This window comes from Tyto alba, unplaced genomic scaffold (genome assembly GCF_018691265.1).
Source record: "Tyto alba isolate M040663 unplaced genomic scaffold, T.alba_DEE_v4.0 Super-Scaffold_8, whole genome shotgun sequence".
In the NCBI taxonomy this organism is placed as follows: domain Eukaryota; kingdom Metazoa; phylum Chordata; class Aves; order Strigiformes; family Tytonidae; genus Tyto; species Tyto alba.
Window position 1 is genome coordinate 19,461,127 of NW_024881329.1, and position 20,783 is coordinate 19,481,909.

Below are 20,783 nucleotides of genomic sequence, written 5' to 3' on the forward strand. Positions count from 1 at the left end.
AGAAGCAGAAGGGGTGCTGAGCAGCGTGAGGCCCCGGGAATGTGCCGATGCGGCAGCCCGGGCTGCCGATTGCACAACCCCTCGCACACACGGCCGCGGGGACGTGCTCAGGGCCGCGCCAACACTCTACACCTCGCTGTGGCAGCGGCCACCTCGGCGTGGCCAAACTTCATGGGTAACACCGTGCCGTGCCTGGTGGGTCTTCATGACCAGCACCATTTGCTGGGGCTGGCAGCATTTGTCCTGCCTAGCTGTGTATCCCACCAATGCTCAGCACCCCACTCCAGTGCGTGCTGGAGAGCCGCTGGGAGAGGGAACGCTACACCTTGCCGTGGGGGACGAGCACCAGGAGCTCCTGGGGTTTCATGGTCTTGTTCCACCATGTACCCACTGGATATTTTGTTATTTCCTCCCTGTTCAGCAGTAGTTTTGTCCCCAGGGTGCTCTGTGCCTCAGTTTCCCCATAAACACCCTGCCCTAATGCACTTTCTGTAGGGAGGGCACCAAGCAGCAGTCCTTGGGTGGGTGGATGTGCTTTGTTGGCAGTGACCAGCTGAAGGACAATCCCAAAAGCTGCAGGTGAAGCTGTACCACCAGCACTGTGTCCCCCAGCCTCCTTTCTCCGCTGTGCTGTGTCTGACGGCTCCCCGGCCCGCTACGCATGTGAGCCACCCACCTGCCCTTCTGCACCAGGTCTCAAGTGAAGGTTTGCATGCAGAGGGGCAATGGACCTGGCCCATTTGTAGGTCAAGGACTTCAAAGCCAAGGGGGGGTGGCATTATCTCCTGGGCTGCTCCTTGTCCTGGCTGTGCTGCAGAGCCCAGTGCATTGCTTGCTTCAAAGGCAGGAGGTTTCCTCCAAAGCCCGGGGACCGCAGCCACTTGCCCCCGTCCTGTCATCAAGGGTGGGAGGCTTGGCTACCGCGGTGCCACCGGCGCGTTCCTTGTCCTGTCTGATGTGAATGCGGGGCAGCACTACAGCCGGCGACGTCTGCCGTGCTTCAGGCAAGTGTTTTGGAGGAACAGCTGGATTTTCAGAGCAGTCCGTGGTGGAGGATGTCACTTGTACCTGTCTGGCTTGGGAACCAGGCACGGCCGAGATGGCAGGGAGTGGAAATGTGCAGCAGGCAGGCTTACCAGGGTCTACGGCTTTTCGTTTGTCTTATTTTCAATCGTCTTCTCGCCATCTTTCGCAGCACTTGGGTTGGAGCACAGGGCTTCATTTGCAATTCAAGCCTGCAAACCCTGAAACCCAGAATGAAAATTCATCCTCCGGTATATGGCTTCAGTGCCGTGGGGAGGCTCTGGGCTCTGCACAGCCTCTTCTCTGCCTCCTCGTCACTAGTGTTCCCCCACCTTTGGCTGATGTTCCCCAGCCTCTGAGAAGAGTTGACCTCATTGTCATCTCCAGGTTCCCACATCTGGTTCTCGTTAGCAGAACCCAGGATGAAGGTCTTCAGCTCTCTCCCTTCCTTCCACCCCCAGGTGACCCAGGCAGGATTATGGGCGATTAGAAGACAGGCAACAGAGCAAGACTAGGTGGGGGAGGGACTGTTATAAATAGAAATACCATAAACTTATCAGCCTATCACTCGAGGTAAATTCTGGTTTTAATCTCTCAGACCTGTAAATATGACAACTCACGGGGCCCAGACGCTGTTAACTCTTTCTGAGCCCCAGGGATGCGTGCCCATCGCTGATGGGAAGTGGGATGCGGCAGAGCACCTGAAAATGGGACGGGGAGCAAGCTCCTGAGCTGAGAGGATGTCACCAGGAGGGACGAGCTGGCAGACCCACACCATCAGAGCAGGGGCAGGGAGGAGACGGCAGCACGGGAAGCACCTCCGTTTGGATGTAGTTCTTGTTTGGAGGTTTGGGGAAGGCAGAGAAAACCAGTCCAAACATTGAGATTCCTGACATTCTCACACGTACGGGGGCCTCTGCTCACCCAGCTCTGCTCATGAGGAGGGTGCTGCGGGTTTAACATCTTCTTGTTCTTCAGGCAAAGTTTACTTTTTGGGGATCTCCTCAACACTTTTGTGAGGGATCAGTTAGAAAGCAGAGTAGATGGAGGGGTGACATGGTGTGAGAGCAGGGTGGCAACACAGGGGCCAAGAGGAGGACAGGACAGAGGGACCTGGGAAGTTCGGGAGTTTCTTTGCAGCAGCACCAGCTGAAGGAGTTGTGAAATAGAAGTTTGTCCTGGAACAGTTTGCTCTGAGAAGCCTCCATGTTTGTACAAGGAGGTCAGAGTGTTAGAAGGGGCTGAATTACTTGTCCTGGTACCCTCCTGCCCTGGGATGTTCAGAGAACACTAATAAGCTGGTTTGCAAGACGGTGTTCTTTGGGCAGCTCTGCAGGTGCTTGCGGCACCTCTCCCAGCTTGCTGCTCTAGGTTGGATGGCAGAATTCATCCTGCTGAGCTCAGGACATCAGAGGGGTGACAAGAGCTCATGGCAGGGACGTAGACAGAAGATGCTCTGTGGGGATTGCTGCTGTAATTCCCAAAGTGAGAGGGCGAGCACTGGCAGCACGAGGCAGCTCAGAGCTTCCCTGGGCTCCTCCGTCTCTCTTTTGCTGGGATGAGATGTGGGAATCCATCTCGTGCGGAGCCGTGCGGGTGTTGAGCTTCCCAGGGTCCCTCCTTGGTGGCTTCCTGCTTCCTCCTAATCCCCACTTTGGAGGGGGAGGGAACATTGTTAGGGTCGTTTGGAGCTCGTGACTCTATGGAGGAGTATTAGCTTTTAATTAATCACCTAAGCTGGCTTTTGGTAAGAGCCCGGCCTGTGTGGAAGCTACAGGCGGTGGGACATTCCTTGTGCAGGTTTACCAGCGAGCCCCACTGCCCTGACATCCCTGTTTCGCCCTGGCTGGTGCAAATGCCTCTGTCCCCAATCAGAGGAAAGTCCTTTATTTTTAGTGGGCAGCCCCTTCCCACTGCACATGCGCAGCTGGACCCCTCCACGGCTGTTATCACACCTCAGCTCCACAGCAGCACGGCTGACGCACCTCCCGCGTCACGGTGTTTATCTCACCCTTCTCCTGGGTCTCAGCTGAGGGCTTCTGAAGGTGACTTCTAAGACAAGGTAGCAAAGAAATAGGAAAGCCCAGCTGTATATTGAGGGCCTCCTGTCCTTTCTGGATAGGTCTTGGACTCCTCTTCTACCATGTAGAAGCTCCTGGAGTTTGGAGGTGTGAGGGAGACCCACTGGGGTCAGACTTTTCTTGGGTGGGCTCAGTAGCTTGTGGAAAGGCAGGGACACTGGTAAAGTGGGTTTTTTGCTTCTTTGAAGCTGAGTCCCAACCTTGGAGCTTGGGATGAAGACAAGTTTTCTGATAGCTTTAGTGGTGGATGTTTGCCAAATGCATCACGTGGTTTATAGCACGGTCTCTTTGGCCGGGACCGTGGCAGCAGGGAGTGCTCACCCCTTGGCAGAAGGGTTTCAGCTGGTGTTAAGGGGTCACTGTGGCCAAGAAGTGGCTGTTGTAGAAGAGGGGCCTTGGTAGAGCTGCACGTGGTGAAATGTTGGGAGCAGGCTATAGCAGAGGTCCTTGGGGATGAGCGTGGTACCCAAGCACCCATGGTGCTGGCCATGGGTGAGCTCTTCAAGTCAACCTTAAATCGAAGCAGGACAATGGCATGGGTGCTACCACATCACTGCAACTTCAGGAGAGGCCATGGTTGTCACAAAGGACTACCCCTGTGCTGACCTGAGGTCTGCAACTATATAAGCAAGGTGCTGGCACAGCTCAGGACCTCTGGGCTCTGCCTGCTCTGCTGTCTTCTCACCACGATGCTAACCTGGCAGCAGCATCACAAGTCCTTGCTCCAGATGCATCTTTTCATAGCAAGAGTTCACATGACAAAGCACCACCACCTTCTCCCCCAAGTTCTCAGGCTTTGCAACGGAGGCTCATGGTGCACAAAGGGTTAGGTGTCTCGCAAGTGAATGGCTACCCAGGTTTTTTTCCCTCTAGCCAGGGTTACTAAGGGAGAGATCCCTCCATCCGCGCACACACCCTGTCCGTTTGGCAGAATTCCTAGCTGGATTTATTTCTGCCGATTTGCTTGTCTTGGTATGAAAGGGATTTGCAGAGGGGAGAGCTGCAATTGGCTGGGGGTGGGCTGAAACCCCCTGTTCTGGGTTTTTTTGCGGTTCAGCGGCTGACCTTTCCCTGGCGCGCACAGTCTGCGGGGGGAGGCGAGGGTCAGGGTCTTCTCCTGGGCAAGGGATGTCATGCTTTAACGTGGAGCCATGGGCTCTTTCAGGAAAGGCCATCTTCGTTATCTGAGCCTGGGGAGGTGGGGGGAGCTGGGCCTTCTCTTCCACTTTCTTGGCAGTGTCTTTGGCACCGAGGGCTGGCACCGACCCCAGAGGGCTGCAGACTCCCACTTCAGAGAGACAGATAAAGAAAGCACTTTCTGTCAACAAAACCCAGCCCAGCTTCCCCAGCACAGGAGAGCGGAGGAGGAGCTCTCTGGGAGAAAGGAGAGGGAAGTCCACCACTTGCCCGTGTAGGAGAGGAGAGGGAGGAGGGCTCCTACGGGGTTGGGAGCTGATCCAGAGCTGTCATGGCAGCAGCGGAGACATTCCAGTGCATTCTACAAAGCAGAAGGAAAGGTCCAAAGGGAAGGAAACCATCTTTCCCAGAGCACCCCCTGAGCCCACTCTTACAGCCCTGCTTCTGCAGGGGTTGCTCTCTCCTGCGGCTGCAAAGGGGAGCAACCATCAGCCCTGGCGAGGCCAGTGGCTCTGGCAGCTTTGCTGACAAAGCTGTTGCAGGCCAAGTCAGCGCCAAGTTGTTGGTGGTGGTTGGGCAAGACCTGGCTCTCATGCTCTGTGGAGCCATCTGTCTTGCATAGCTTGGGCTCAACCCCATGATCTCCCTTCTCCCACGTGTTCTGAGCCCGGCCCTGCAAAGCCCGTGTGTCCCACAGCCGGAGCGTGGCTTCCAAATTGTTGGAGACAATCCCCACCCATGTGTCCAACTTCGCAGGTAGCATCGCCACCCTGGCTTGTCCCATGCGCCCCATCTCTTTCTGGTTTTACACTGGGATGCCGAGGGGTATGGATGGATGGCAGCCCTCAAACTGAAGGATCTGCTGATCTTCTCAGATCAGTTTCTTGACTCTGGGAAAGTCTGGTGGTGTTTCTGACCTGCAAAGCAAGGGCCTTTCATGTTCCTCTCATGGCTCATGCTTTTACCTCCTCTCCCCTCGCAGGCCACGACATTAATGGAGCTCTGGAACCATCTAACATCGACACCAGCATCCTGGAAGAGTACATCAGCAAGGAGGACTCACCAGACATGTAAGTGCTTCCCTTGCTCCGCAGCAGGAACAGCGTTCACTGTTGTTTTCTGTGGAGAGATGAACAATTTCCAGCCCTACAATTTGAGGAAACATTTAGAAATCACTGTGCACCCTGGCTGCGCCTCTGTCCCTCCTGGAGTCCTCCTTTATTGCTCTTTGCTTCCTTACTCATTTCCAGTTCTTCCTCATGTCTCTTCCTGGCTTCTTGCCTTTGAATTTCTCCAGTCTCTTCTGTCCCCTCTCTTTCTGCTCCTGAGGGGACAGCAAGACTTTTCCTTAATTTGAGCAACGGGAAAGCAAACACTAGGAGCTCAGTGTGAAAGATTAAACCCCCAGCACGACGCAAGTGTGGAGAAGGGAAGGATCTCCCTGTGTGCACTGACATTGTCCAAGCAGGGGGAGCAGGCCCAGGTAGCACCCAAGGTGATGTGGGCCATGGGGTGGGAGCAGGATCACTGGGACTGATGGGACAAAGCACCTTCCCTATGCTAGTCTGCAAGCTGAAGCACGGTGAGCAGATCCTGCTGTCTTCACAAGCTTTGAGGTTGGTGTCCTGGGCACTTCTGGCCTTTTACAGTTCCAAAGGTGGATTTTACACCCTTGGGGTTGCATCGGTCCCACCAGCCCAGACCACTGACCTGCCTCCCTGTACGCTCCTGCTGGTGCCACCACAATGCTGCCTGTTTTGCTATTTTCTGGGTGTCCCAGAGCACCCGAGTGGCTCCGTCCCCATTGCTGCGTGGCTGGGGAGGGGAGGGGTGGGCAGAAAGCACCATCTACCTGTCCCTCTGTTGAGGTTGTCCCCTTCTCTCCCTCAGCTGTTTCCCCGACATCCCCGCTTCAGCCAGCTATGCACACCCCCAGCCCTCCAGCTCAACCTCCATCAACGCGCCTCTTGCCAGCTCCATCGCCAATGTGACCAACCCCGCTTCCAGCGGTTCCCTCCACCTTCCTCCCCCGGGCAGCCAGATCCCAATCCGGCATGGTCCTCTTCTGGCCAACCCTTGCGGACCCGGCTACGGTGCTCACCTCAACTGCAATAACAACAATGGCATGGTGGTGCCCAAGGGCTACCTTGGCGGCCACTGCCTAAACAACGTGGTCCCTCCAATCAAATCAGAGCCCAAGGCCTCCTACGCACCTGGGTAAGTGGGGTTGGGGTGGCAGAACAAGAGCAAATGGTGGGACAAGTGCTTCTCCAGGCTGGTGGGACCTGGAGGGTTGGTGTAGTTTGGCCCACAGTGCCCTAACTGATGGCAGCATCGGTCTGTATCAAGCCCTTGCTTCGCAGAGAGCTGCTTTTTTTGACAAGTGTAGGTCCTGAAGTTTCCTGAAAGGTTGTTTGGTAGATCTTGTCTGTCTGCATTGAGTTGGAGAGGATCCAAGGAGCATTCCCTGTGTCTGCAGACTATGGCGGTGCTGTTGGCTCTGGGTGACCAGGATATCTATGCTGCACATCTACAAGTGTGTCATGGGAGAATATTATAGCACTGTATTTTTTTTTAAGAAGGAAGAGACACAGAATAGATTTGAACAAGACAAAATTCGCTCTCCAGGATTTTCCCATGACTATCCCAGGAGAAGTTCTTAACTAAATTGGGCAGAGACATGTACTTCTCTTGGCCTGATGTTGTAGATACTCCACTCAAGTGAAGAAAAAGGTGGCATCTGATCTGGACATGTACTCCTTTGCAACGAGCTCTAGATGTGGACCTGGTGAAGGGGGAGGAAGATGGCCAAGTTTTAGTGCTGCTGGTGAACTCAGCTGGACAATTCATCCTGGGAGGAGAAAAGATGGGGTTCTGTCTTGCTGGGATGGCCTTGCCCAGAACAGTTAGGAAGAGAATGGCCTTAGCAGGCTGGGAGAGTGCAGCGATATGGCATCTGCTGTCTGCAGTGGCCAAAGGGCCAGACAGAAACTGTGTCAGTAGAGAACAGTTTGGCAGCCACAGCATGCTGAGGGGACATGGCCCTACTGTGGTGTCTGGGGTAGGAGCCAGCATGTCTGGAACTTTACTGCCTGGAGACCCAAAGGGGAGAACGTGTCTCATCTCTTCCTCTTCATGCACCTCACTGCTCCACGCTGCTCTCCCCCAGTCACAAGGAAGTGAAACAAGATGATCCGAAGCTGGACAGATGAAAAATCGAAGCGTGCAGCAGCATATTGATCACCAGGAGGCCCCGGCGGTTGGCCATAGTAATACGAGGAGCTGTGCCATGGTCCAACACATCCCAGCAGCAGAGGTGATGGGTGGCCCCGATGCTCTCTCTGCACAGCCAATCTCTGCACTTTCTCCAGTGGAGATGGTGGATGTAAGGGACAAGGGGGTCAGGATGGCACCAGGGCTGCTCATCTCTGCAAGCCCCTGTCTGGCTTTTCTCCCTCTGCCTTGTGCCCTCTAGTGTTACCAGCAAGTACGGCCTGGCGATACCAGATCTGGAAGCCTCCAGCACACTGGACCAATCATTCAGCCATAATGCAGCTCCGTTGGGATGACTTTGGCCCTTTGGATGAACTTGGAAAGATCTTCTAGGAAGAGAAAAGCTAAACAAAATCTGCCCTTATTTTATTCCCAGACCAGGGAGTTCTCCCTTGCTGTGTACCCGGAAAGCTGCATGCAACTTAGGAGCAACCGTGCCCAAAAGCTTGATGTGATGCCTTGTCATGTCCCTTTCTTCTGCATGTATCTGGCGTTCTCCAGGGTCTGAGAGGTCACGAGCAAGGATCATATCTTGCTATTAGAGTTGGAGACCTCAGTCTGGATGTAGATGAACTGGGTCAGCTTTGATGGCAGCGTTTCTTCAGCATCCCAGAATGACTCTTGCCCATTGTACTAGGCCTTCCCCAGAGGAGCAATGTCTCACGCATTGGACATCAACAAACCCTTCCCTTGGACTGCGCACATCCATGCTACCTCCCTATGTGAATTCTGCAGTGTCCACCTTTCTGCTCCAAGGCCTTTTCCAGCCTCCAGGATTCCCTGAATTGTCCCAGGCCCTTTTGTTGTTGTCTAAAACTTGGCTTGCTAAGTCACAAATCCTGATAAATTCGCAGGAAATATAGTATGAACTCATAGCCAACATGGCAAAGAGACTGGAAATAGGGCTGGTAGTAGATGCTCCAGACCAAGCATGGGAGTGGTGGAAAGATGCTACAAGTGAAGGTGGAGGATGAGGGAAGTATGGTGAGAGCTGTTTGTTGGCATTACCCTACATCATTCCTCTCCAGCTGTGTACCACTTACCATGGAGAACCCATTTACTGGGTCTTGGGCTCCTCTGGTGCAGGAAAGGCCTGGTGGGTGTCCTGGTTCGCGGCTGTAGCTGTGGGTGCCATCAGGAGCAGAGTTTGAGAGGTATGCACGTGGTGTACTGCACCTTTCCTCCCCACAGCCTTAGGTCCTCGTTGGCTTTTTGAGCAGCTTTCGTCCAAGAAGCACTGGTTTGTCTGGGATTATTTTGCAGCCACAAAGCTGATGGTGTAAGATGGGGGAATAGAAAAGGATCCCCACTGAAAATCCACTTGTGATGAGGAATGAGGTGTCAGGAGATGGGGAAGAAAACAGCCGTGTTTGTCTTGGATGGAGCAGACTTTGCCGAGGTGCTGGGCTGCTGAAACCCTCTGGGGCTTGCTGAGGTTGCGTGTCACCAGCGATGGAGAAGATGTGAATGGACAGACAAGATATCTCTCTGTCAAAGATGTCCACAGGTCAGAGCATTCTGCAGACATTAAGGTGAAATGAGCCTTTCTCTAGAGCCCAGACAACGGCTGCTCCTGCCACCAGAACCACCATCTCCCTGCCCATCTCTGCTGCAGCTTTGACTTGCAATGCCCATGGCTTAGTCTAACTGGGAACAGGGCCTCAACTTTTTCTGTGCATTTGATCTCCGAAATGTTGCTAAAGAAAAAACAGCATCTGAGACAGGCAAGCCTTTTACTTATACATCAGCATGGTAGAAATTCTACCCTCGCCTGCTGAAGATGTGTGAGGCTGAAGCTTCTGCTGCAGTGGGATACATGTTGAGGAGGGGCTGCAGGAAGAAAAAAGAAAAATTGGTTCAAGTGAATTTCCAAGGAGGTGCTTTGGAAATGGCTGAAGAGCCCAGCTGCCTGGAGTCTGTGCTGGCTTGAGATAAAATAAAGAAGGATTCAGGAGCTAACCGGCTGCCTGCAGTGCATCTGCGCTGCCACCGCATGTGACAGGGCTGGTCCCCAGCCCTGCCATCCCTGAGCCGTGGGTGTGCTGGAGAAGGCATCTGAGAGCTCCCCCTTTTTATTTGGTTGCATTTCACAGTCAGGGCCAAATCCTGCTCCTGGTCACATTGGAGTAGAGCCAGGGTGATACAGCCAGCAGCTGTGGTGGTGCTCAGGTTCGTACAGGTCACAAGGCAGAAACCATCCCATGGGCTTCCGAGCCTTCACTTTGGTGCATCAGATCCCAAGTCCCATCCCAGCTCCCTGAGCCTCCCATTTACCCATGCTGAAGCACACGGTCTTCTGGGGAATGGATAAATTTCTATTATTTGGTTTCTTTCAACTGGAGGTCTAGTTGGTGGGTCAAGAAAATGGTTGTCCCTGCTCCTGAGGTCCAGGGAAGCACTGTGGGGAGCGGTGGCAGCTATGGCAGTCCCAGGCTTGTCAGCTGGAGATGCTTGGGGTGTCAGGGAATCTGCTGTGGGTGCAGCTGGGATTTCCAACTAGAGCCTGGATGGTGCTTTGATCAAACTGGACCTATCGGTTGAGCTGGACCTTCTCTTCTCTTTCCCCATTGCTCTGCAGCACTTTACCTGACTCTCCCCCTGACTCTGGATCAGAAGCCTACTCTCCTCAGCAGGTGAATGGTAAGTACTTAAAAGAGAGAGAGGGGTGTGGAAAAAAAATAATAATCCAAACCCCAAACCCAACATCCTCCCCCTCTTTGTTCTGTGAAAGTGGTTGGCTCTGAAATCTTTATCAGACGGGAGAAAACAGGCGGCTGCAATACGTGGGGAGATTATCAGTTAGTAAATATCCCTAGACTTTCGCCTATTGTTCTGCTGCTAGTCTTTGCAAGGGGGGAGAGCGAGCGAGTGAGGGAGCAGGAGAGAAGGCAAGGTGGGAATCCACTTGCACGGGGAGAGCTCGGTGGTGTGGCTTGTCCCCGGGCAGGGTGGGATGTGGAGCCTGCGAGCCTCCTTGTCCTGCCCTCCGCCACGGGTGAGCGAAAGGCAAGGAGTGTGAGCGCGTCCCTGAGATGGAGCCCGGCTCGGGGAGACAGACATGAACCCGCCGTTCAGCAGTAAGTTCCTTCCCAGCCCTTCCCTCCCCTCCAGTGGGGCCAGCAGATCCTGGGGGTCTTCTACTCCCCCTGCAAAGGGCAGAGAGAGCTGTCCCCCCCCAGGTTTAGGCAGGGTCACTGCCAGGCCCTTCTGGCTCCCGTGGGGAAGCCACGGAGTGTTATTTGGTTCATCTGGTGACCTTCACTCCTCTTTGGTGGAAGAAACTCCTTGGTGAGGAAGGAAGGTTGCTTCTGGTCTCCCTTCCCCCTCGGCAGCAGCACCCTCTTCTCCAGGCTCCAGCCCAGTCCCCACCAGGAACAGCGCCTGCTTTTTTTTTTTTTTTTTTTTTTTTTGATGGAAGAGGTCAAGAGTTCTGTTTATCTTGCTAAAAAAAATCCCTGGAATTCCTCCTGGCCGTTCCTTAAATATAACAAAGAGGCCGGGTTGCTCACCACGGGGAGAGCTGCTTTGACGTGCTGGCAGAGCAGGAGCACCTCTGCTCAGGGAGGAGAGGAAGCTCCAGAGAGCACCCTCAAACCAGCTCCTTCCTCGCCAAGGGAAGGATCAGATTCCCGGGCTTGGTTTTCTCCCTGGAGCTGGGAGAACAGAGCATGAGTCCTGCATTTGGAAAATGCATCAGCCCCTGTCCACATCCTGGTTAGAAGCTTACGGAAATTACAATGTGCTGTGGACACGGTGATGATGCAGTGTCTGCTGCGAGGGCATGTCCTCGGACACTCACGCATGGAATTGTTCCTTGAAAGCTGCACAAGACCTCCCAGTTTGTACGCGAGCCACCAGGGCCAAGGCTGACCATGCTGCAGGGTCAGGATATTCACTTAAAATGTTTCAAAGATGGATTTCTTGTGGTGTTTCACAGAGGAGGATGTGAGACTCCTCTCCCAGCCCCGAAGCGGCTGTCCTTCTGTGCAGGCTTGGCCTCCGAGGGTGGTTCTGTGGCTGTTGGAAGCTGTATCCATCAGCTGGGCTGGGCGGTGCCGAAGCTGCCTGGCCGGTTGGGTTGTTGAGCTGTGCTAGTCTTTGCTCCAAGTTATGTGGGTGGAAGTTGGGCGCTTGTCGGGATGGCAGGAGCAGAGCTGGGTAAGGGGGATGTCATGCCTGGTAGCATCACCACCCAGCTGAAAAGCAGAGGGATATTCTCACCCACTGTCAGCCCTGGCCATTGCATGAAAGCAAGGCTGCTCTTCGGTCCTGATCTCCAAACTCCTGAAGGTTGCAGACCTCCCCTCTTCCCTGGAACTCTAGTGCTTGGCTAGGCTGTCCTTGAGACAGCTCCAGAAGGCAGGCTGGCCTGGGAGCACGGGTAGAGGAATCCAGTTTGATATGTGCTGCAAAAGGGCACCGCGAGATCTTGGCGGGTAGCAGAAAGCCTTTGAAGGGAGCAGAATGGCTGAACGAGTGGAAGTGGCCCTGCCCCAGCAGCCTTCAGCAGGAGGGCTCAGCGTAAATACATTTCACTTCCAGCCCTTGCAGCGGGAGGAGTTTTCTGATTCCCGATCAAGTGCTTTGGCCTCATTACTCAACCACTAACTGGTTGTTAGGAGACCAAAGTCCACCCAGCCCAGTGTCTGGCTCAAGGCTTGCTGGTGGACCCAGCAGGTATCTTCCCTGCTGTCCCCCTTCCACGTCCCCATAGTCTCTAACAGGCTTGGCCAGTCCTGGGATGTGTTTCCTCCCTCCTGCTGGTGCTTGGCTTCATCAGATGTCCACGGCGGGATGAAAAGAAGCTTTGTCTTGCACTTAAAACACCTGCAAAGTCACTGTCCCTTCCCGCCTTTTAGTTCCCTTAAAGCCCAGGGCCCCAAATGCCCCAGGAGTCAGCCCCTCGTTTCTTCAGGGACCTTGGTGTACTCTGTGGGGACACCTGAACATACAAGCTAAGGCAGACACACACTGGGCAAAGGCTGTGGAAACAGAGGAGCTTTGTCCTGGTGAAGAAAAGGTGGGTGAAGGCTTGTTTTGTGGGGCTGGGGACCAGGCTGCGCGTTTCCCACAGGCGGGGAAAAGCCAGCGAAGAGCTCCTGTTCAGAGGCAGTGGCTCAGCTGCACGTTTCCTCACTGCCTGGGCCTTTCAGTTCCAGTTTCTCTTAGGTGATGTGCTTCAACTGGGCATCAGCACCATTTTGACCAAACCCATCTGTCTGAGCGTGATTTGTCAGCCCAGAGTTGGTGAGCTGGATTCTGGGGAGGTCTCAGGAGGGTAATGTGAATTTAGCTGATCTTTTTGCTGTTGTTTAAAGGACCATGCTGGTAATCTCCTTAGCAAGCACAGGCTTTTGGAGTGGAGCTGAGGTCTGGTTTAGTGCTAGGATGGGAAGGAAGGACTTCCATGCAGGAGAAATGTTGAACTTCCACATGAGGCTTCTGTTACCCGCTTCTCCTGGAGCGGCCTGTTAATTCCTCAAATTCCTACTCATCTACATCTAGGATGTTCACTCACATTTTCCTGGGAGACTTTCATGGGAAAATTTGTAAATTCTTTTCAGGTCGTATTTTTCTCAGCATGATGTTGTCAGCGTGCATTGTTCTGAAAAGTTCATCTCACATGTAAATTCTTGAGTATTGAGATTTTTCTGTGCACAGATTTTCTTGCGTAGATCTGCTCACAGTCTTTGCCGGCTTATTTCTCATGTGTCTTGCACTGAATTTGGAGATTGTTCTTTTAGTTTTCCTGTATTTTTTCACTGCATTTCTTCACTCTCAGAATCTGGCTGTGGAAGGGTTTGATTTTGCTAGAGAAGCTTGTTCTAGGTGAAAAGCTTCTTTCCTTTATAGTTTCTTTCTCCTCTTTACAGCTTCTGCAGTGAGGATGGGATAGCTGGCATGAGAGATCACTGCAGTTCACTAGATTCAGATCTTTGCCTTCCACTTGCTCATGGCACAAGCTCACTCTTTTTTAGGGTGCATTAAAACATAACAATAAGCTGTTGTAATGATGCCAACGCTGACTGTTCCCAGAAAGTTTGAGTAGGCCCATAATCCTGTTGTTATGGCTGAGTTCTGATGAGAGTGACGTTAAAACTTCACTGGTGTGGTCACTAGTATGACAGGTCCTTCCGTGCTGTAGGCAATGTCATACAAACACCTGAGTTCAGAGAAGACAGAAGTCATGTCCTGCTCCATCTGGGATATGCACTGAGCCTGTTCCAGGTCTTGCCAGCACACCAACTTCCTCGCCAATGTGTGTGTTTTTCTTTCGTAAAATTATTCATAATATTTTATATTACTTGGTTAAATCACTAATTTCTAGTCATTCTCGAGGCATGTTGGGTGAGATTCAGCCATGCTGCTTTACTTTACATACTTTACTTTTTGCTCTTGGCCCCCAGAGGTGTTTTGGTTTGAGTTAAAGCCCTCAGCTGAGCACTGGCATTGCTGTGTGTTGGGCTTGTGGCTAGATGGAGTCCTGAGCAGCTGCAGAAAGGGAGATGGATTTGCATGCCCCTCCACAAACCAAGCTTTTATTTTGATGGTGATATAGTCAAATTGACCCTAATCATGGCATGGCTTCAGTATCCAATTCCGAATAGAGGAGGAGAAAGGTAGGATCCCATTTGAATGTCCCTTTTTGTTTATTTAAATGTAGAGATCAAAGTCTCCTTCTGGTTTAAATTTTAAAAAACCAAGCAGGTGCCCCCACAGGAACCCTTACTGGCATTCAGGTCATTCAGTGCTCTCTTCTTTTTCCCAAGCCTGTCTCTGCTCCTGTTGGAACAGAACACAGCAAGTGTCCTTGCACGGTCATCCTCTAACACAGTGAGAAGCCTTTCTTGGTGGCTCTGGCCCAAGCTGGGTGTGGGCATCCTTGGGACATCTCTCTGCTGGGACTGTGGTGGAGACCAGGCAGCGCACTGAGCTGGGACCCCAAGCTCTCAGCTGACTGGTGCTCTGTGGGGTGAATCCCACCCGTGGCTCCTCAAGGCTCTCTCAGTGGTTGAGAGTCTGGTTTTTGGGCAGGGTGTTGTAGCCCACCACTATGAAGAGCTCTGGCATCATGAAGTGGATCTTCTTTGCCACAGGAGCATACTGCTGGGCACTTTCCTTGGGCAACCATGCCCAGAATCAGTAAAATTAGGCAAAGTTCAGGCGCTTTCTCTCCAGCTCTGCATTTCCAGGCACAGGCTTCAGACTCTGTTACTGACTGTTGGACCTTTTCCCCCCGCTGTGCTTTCTGGGCCCATGCAGTTCCTTGGTGCTCCAGGAATATTGTGGTGGATGGACTTTCTATTTGAAGGGAAATACGGAGCTAACACAAAAGCTGCTTGGGAATTCCTAAAGACATGCTATCCCCGCAGAGCATCCATGTGAGATGCCTAGGTTTAGCAAATATTGGAAAAGTCTGTGGGAATCTCATTGTCCCTCAGCCTGAGGATCTGAGTGCTCTTTGAGTTTTGGTTCTTTCTGCTTCAAGATGAGCCTTGCCTGTTTTCCCTGTGCTTGCCCCTTCCAGTCTCACCTCTCCTCAGAAGATGTACAGTACAAGACACCTGGTTTCGTAGTGTTGCATGTCCCTTTATCAGCTGGCCAGCCAGGACCCTGTTGTGTCCTTGCTCTGTAGATGCCACTTGGACAAACTGCGTCTGAAGTTGGCAGCCACGGCTGCTGACATGAGAAAGGAAGCCCTGCTTGGGTTCTCACGCTGGGGAACCTTGGAGGTGCCTGGGGGATACTGAGGCCATTAAGGAACCAGGGAGGAGAAGTCACTGCAGGGCAAGGTGGCCATTGCAAGGCAGACAGGGTGGCCAAGGGGACATGGCCGTGGTGAAGCTGGGAAAAAGAAGCGGGGAGGTGTGGGTTCATGAAGATAACCAGGACTGGGATGATTCAGGGGATGGGAGTGCTGTATCTGTGCTGGACCTGGGCATAGGACATGCTGCATGGCTCTACCTGGTGGTCTAACAGCAATTATTCTTTCTCTTTTTCAAGATTCTCACCTCCTCCGGACCATGACCCCCGAAAACATGTGCCACATGACTCCCCCATCTCGCCTGGAGCACCCTCCTCCTCCACCACCTCCACCTCCACCCCCCCACCTCCAGGGTCCCCCGCCGCCCCCCCCTCACCCGCACCAGCAGCAGCACAACCCTCACTACCCCGGCCTGCAGCGGGACATGTACATGAAGGCTGAGCCCTTGATGCCACCGTACAGCATCGGGCAGGGCATGGCGCCTGCCGACCTCCACCATGCCCAGCAGTCGCAGATGCTGCACCAGCTACTCCAGCAACACGGAGCAGAGTAAGGCCTCAGGGCACTGGGGCTTTTCAGCATTATTTGGGTGATTTGGGGAAGCGGGGGAGATGAAGCGGATGGGAGCCAGGGGTTTGCAGAACGCGTAAGCAAAATGACTGGCTTTAACTACAAGTTAAGGAGCGTGCCCTGGTGCGGTGGGAGCGAGCTGGGGAGGCATCGAGGTGGAGATGGCAGGGGTTTGCAGCGCACGGCTCAGAGTTGGGTGGTGGGGACAGACAAGAGGAAAGCAAAGATGCGGCTCGGTGCTCGGGTGGCGTGGGTGGGCAGAGCCTGGTGGGAGAAGACGGTGGTAGTGCTGAAAGAGCTTGTGGCTCCCTGAACCAAGGGTTTGGTTTTAATGTGAGATCTCAGCTTTTACCCTGGTCACGGCTGTTACCTCCCCACCTCTTGCTTTCCTGCTCAGCCTTTGCTTTCCCACGGGTCTCCGCAGCCTCCCGGTGCACCCTGCCAAGAAGCGGAAACACTCCGAGTCACCCCCCAACACTCTCAATGCACAGATGCTCAATGGGCTGATAAAGCAGGAGCCAGGTATGGGGTCCATGCCACTCAACCCTGACAGAGTCCAAACACCTCCCTGGCATCAGCCGGGAGCACTCTCACCAGGTATGTGGTTTTTCCCCACCCCGGCTCCCCTTAATCCCCCTAGCATGCAAACCTCTGCTGCCAGCCCGGGCACTCCGCTGGGCAAGGGTGTTTGGGAACCTCAGGGTGCCAACCCATGGGGCTCCCAACCCTGGTTGGGTCCCCAGGAGGGGAGAGCAGGGTTGTGGGTTCATCATGGCCCAGATCTTGTGCCCGTGGTGGTGCCCCGGCAAGATTCAGGCTGGCCTCACAGGCAATGCCAGTCGCTTCCTTGTGCTCTTACCTAGCTGAACCCTCTGTCAGAGTGATTAAAATTGGTATTTTCCCCCCACCTCAGGCCTGATTCAAGATAACGACAGCTTGAATGGCTCCTACTTGGATCCCAACTACCAGTCTATAAAGTGGCAGCCACATCAACAGAACAAGTGGGCAACTCTGTATGATGCTAACTACAAAGAACTGTGAGTAATTCATCCACCTTTGGGGAAAGTCAGATTCACCTTCCGTGTATCGGTGACAAGGGACTGGGGTTGGGGCCATCGTACTCACAAGATGGGACAAGGATTGTCCTGAGCTCCCCCCCATCCTCTCCTATGACCTGCTGATCTCTGCTTGCTTGTGCTGTGGTGGAGATATTCTCTCCACTGTACTTTTGCCATTGAGAAAGTGAATTCTCTGCACTTCTGCAGGGCTGATGGAGGATTAAGAAGTGGGGCTGGCTCTATAGGAGCCAGGAGTAGGCATCTCAGCAGCTTTGGTGGCAGTTCAGCAGCCACTCAGACCTCGGTCTGCTGTAGAGGGTTGTATTGGCAAATAGAGCATTGCCCAGAGCATGGTTTGGACCAGCAGTGCCCTTTCCTCCTGTCCAGGCTTACCAAAGTGCTGGATTTTAAAATAAGCATTAGGATTTCCTAGACAATGCATAGCATGGATGACTGGAGGTCGTCTAGAGCCACTTGAACACAGCTTGAGAGCAGCATAGAAAGGAGCCTGAGGAGGAGTGGGAGTGGTTGATGGGCAGAGGTGGAAAGGAGGAGAGAAAGAAAAGAAGAGGGAGGGGGTTGAACAAATTTGGGAAGCCAGGAGGGGTAGCAAGGTTGTAGAGGGGCAAGGGGGGTGGGTAGAGACGAAAGCTGGGGTGGCTGAGGCAGGTGGAGGATGCAGAGAGCAGCTGGGTGGGAAGGACTGGTGGGGCTGTGTGGGGCTGGGAGCAGAGGGGAGAGGCTGGGGCAGAGGAGGGTGGAGGCAGTGAATGGACAAGCTGCACAGGGAAAGACGAGTGCTCGGGAAACTGCTCTGGATCCTCCCTGCATTCCTCGGAGGTGACAGAGAGCTGGCAAGCAGCAGGCTGGGTTCCAGGAACTGCTCTCTGAGCAAATGAACCCCCCCCGGCCCCGTTCCCCTCCTGCTCTTTCTGCACAGCTGGTGGCTGGTGTAGGTCCCCTCAGGGGACACGGAGGAGGGGGTGCTCTGTTGTCCATGACACCATTTAACCCAAGACTATTATCACACCTTGCCCGGATGGTGCTCAGGATGGGAGCCAAGGACCTCAGGCGAGGCCAGTCCTGGAGGCAGAGGAAGATCTGCCAGATAGAAAACTGCCTGTGAGCCAATAAGATGTGCTCGCAGCCCAGAAACCACCCGTGCCCTGGGCTGCAGGCAGAGCAGGGGGGGCATCAGGGCCAGGGAGGGGATTCTCCCCCTCTGCTCCGCTCTGGTGAGACCCCCCTGCAGTGCTGGGTCCAGCTCGGGGGCCCCCAACAGCAGAAGGACACGGAGCTGCTCAAGTGGGGCCAGAGGAGGCCATGAAGATGCTGGGGGGGCTGGAGCAGCTCCCCTGGGGGGCCGGGCTGAGAGAGTTGGGGGGGTTCAGCCTGGAGAAGAGAAGGCTCCGGGGAGACCTTCGAGCGGCCTCCCAGGGCTTAAAGGGGGGATGGGAAAGGTGGGGAGGGACTCTGGATCAGGGGGTGGGGATAGGATGAGGGGTGACAGTTTTAAACTGAAAGAGGGGAGATTTAGATGATATATTAGGAAGAAATTTTTCCCTGTGCGGGGGGTGAGGCGCTGGCCCAGGGTGCCCAGAGAAGCTGTGGCTGCCCCCTCCCTGGAAGGGTTCCAGGCCAGGTTGGACGGGGCTGGGAGCACCCTGGGCTGGGGGGAAGGTGTCCCTGCCCATGGCAGGGGGAGTGGAACCAGATGATCTTTGAGGTCCCTTCCAACCCAAACCGTTCTAGGGCTCTATGATCTGTGATGTGCAGGAAAGCTGCCGCTGCAAGCCCCAGCCCCGCTACACACAGATCTGCTCAGCCAGCCCCAGTCCTTGTACCATCTTTAGTGCAGACCTGGTGGTGAGTGGGGCATGCTCTGGGTTGTTTCCCTGAGGAGAAGGAGCTGCTGGAGTTGGTTATTTCTTTGGTGACATCCTGTTATTTGAAAAGACTGTTTGTGACTGTTTCCCCAACCACAGCAGGAGAGGAGTAATCTGGGGAGGTGATTACTTCCGTTTTACTAAACTGTTTCCATAAAGGAAACATCTCCCACCTTCAGGTGGAATATCAGCTACTTCTGGGAACTTGTGAGCTGCTCTGAAGTCCAGTCCTGTGGCCCTGCCCCTGCTCTCCACCGTTTTCTTTTCTGTAGACTAGGGGATGGGGGGAAGGTGACCATCTCTTGTTGAGCACGCACACACTACAGTCCCCAATTCCTGCCTTCCTGCACAGGGGTGTTTGAATTCAGCTCCCACCTCCTCTGAATGCTGCCTGGACATGTCATCCCCATCATTTGGTTTTCAACCAGGGCCTGGGTGTCACTGGGCGGTTGTGACGCTGCTGTTTTCCTACCTGACAAAGTCACCTTCGGCTTTTTCTGCTGTTCTCGCTTCTCCCAGAGTGTTTTTGTGCCAGTACTGCCTCCAACTGTGAGACTCAGTATCTTTACCCCGTGTCAAAGGGTTTCTGAGAAGTGGAGGTGCCAAGAGAAGTGAACTCCTCTTCTCTAACTCGAGCAATGCTTGGTCATAACCTGTCAGTCCCTGGAGTGGCTTCTCTTCCACCATCAATCTCCGCAGGGCTTTCACTATGTGGCAGAAGATCAAATGCACCTTGTGTAGTCAGCAGGGTCCAAAGAGCTCTGCACATCGTAGCAGCAGACCTGCCGTGTGGCCTCGGTTTCTCTGACATAATGAGTCCCCCTTCTCCTTCCATCTCACTGTTTACCTGCGCTGGGTAAACGGTTTCTCATCTGAAGCACGTCACAACTCTTTCAGCTTTGTCACAGACCGTTTGCAGGTGTTACAGTCCCTGTTCCAGAGATTTGCCATGCACCCCCGGGTGTCATACAGGCAGACCGGCAAACAGCGCAATATTTTCTGCTGGCCACAGAGAACTTGCTGGAGTGCTGCAAACCACAGCTTTGAACCTCTGCAAACCCAGCCCTGCTCCACCATGTTCTTTGGATCTGTGCTTGGAATCACTTGCCTAATACCTGCTTTTAGGATTTAGGGTGAAAGCCAGAGCAAACCTACTTCTGCGGCATGTAGGTCATCGTCCCATTGTGTAATGAATAAATTCCTTTTAACTGACTTCATGTAGATTTTAGGAGCCCACGTGCAGTTTGTTGTGGTGCTGGATTTGACCAGAATTAAGGGTTAAGGTCAAGGGTTGATTGATTAATTTTTAGTTACACACTACCTCAGTGGACTCTTCCTTCTTTGTGGTGGGTTCGAGGCCAGGTAGCTCTAGGAGACCCTGTGCAAGCTGAACCTACATGTCTTTCTAAATGGAAGATCACTTAGTTCTCCTGGGGCAGCACTGCACCAGAACAGATCTATGAGAAACACCAAAAGAGCGCTCTTCCCTTCCTCCTTCTATAATGGTATTTTTTAGGTTGACTAATGTCATGCTTTAGCAGGCAGGAGTCTTCTCCTTCCTTTCTCCCTTTTGGGTATATTCAGCAAATGAACAGGCATGTGTGTCTCTTCGAGATCCACGAGTACCTCCACAATTTATTTTCCTCTGAGATCATAAAGCAAGGACCAGCTGTTCCCAGTCTGTCTTCTGGTGGAGGCTCTCCTCCAGTTTGTATGTGCTGTTAGAGTTTCTGGCCCCTAGAGGGAACATATTTGTTCCCCTGTGATCCAGGTGCTAACGACCTAGTCACAGCCCCAGGAATTTGAATCATCTGAATCATCTGATTTTTCCCACTCTTGTTCTTAAGAAAAGAGACCAGGAAGGTGGGTGAAGGAGGGACACCTTAGGAAGCTGTTCAGGTTCTTACCCCAGCATGGTAGTCAAGAGCTCATCCATGTTTTAATAGCACTTGTTGCACACAAAGACCAGCTCTGTGCCCTGGAGTGTGCA

The 20,783-nt window shown here is 53.4% G+C and overlaps 1 protein-coding gene across 7 annotated transcripts in view; it reads left to right on the plus strand.

The window, feature by feature from the left end:
* Positions 1 to 20,783, plus strand: part of MYRF (myelin regulatory factor) — a 65,684-nt gene that overhangs the window by 22,317 nt on the left and 22,584 nt on the right. For 3 of the 7 annotated variants that reach the window (XM_042785381.1, XM_042785385.1, XM_042785384.1), the window contains exons 2-7: positions 5,224 to 5,311; positions 6,132 to 6,458; positions 10,093 to 10,154; positions 15,519 to 15,828; positions 16,247 to 16,446; positions 16,763 to 16,886. In XM_042785381.1, the coding sequence (XP_042641315.1) occupies positions 5,224 to 5,311; positions 6,132 to 6,458; positions 10,093 to 10,154; positions 15,519 to 15,828; positions 16,247 to 16,446; positions 16,763 to 16,886 (1,111 nt within the window). The remainder of the gene's footprint in view (positions 1 to 5,223; positions 5,312 to 6,131; positions 6,459 to 10,092; positions 10,155 to 15,518; positions 15,829 to 16,246; positions 16,447 to 16,762; positions 16,887 to 20,783) is intronic. The other 4 variants (XM_042785383.1, XM_042785382.1, XM_042785386.1 and 1 more) reach the window with 4 other exon arrangements.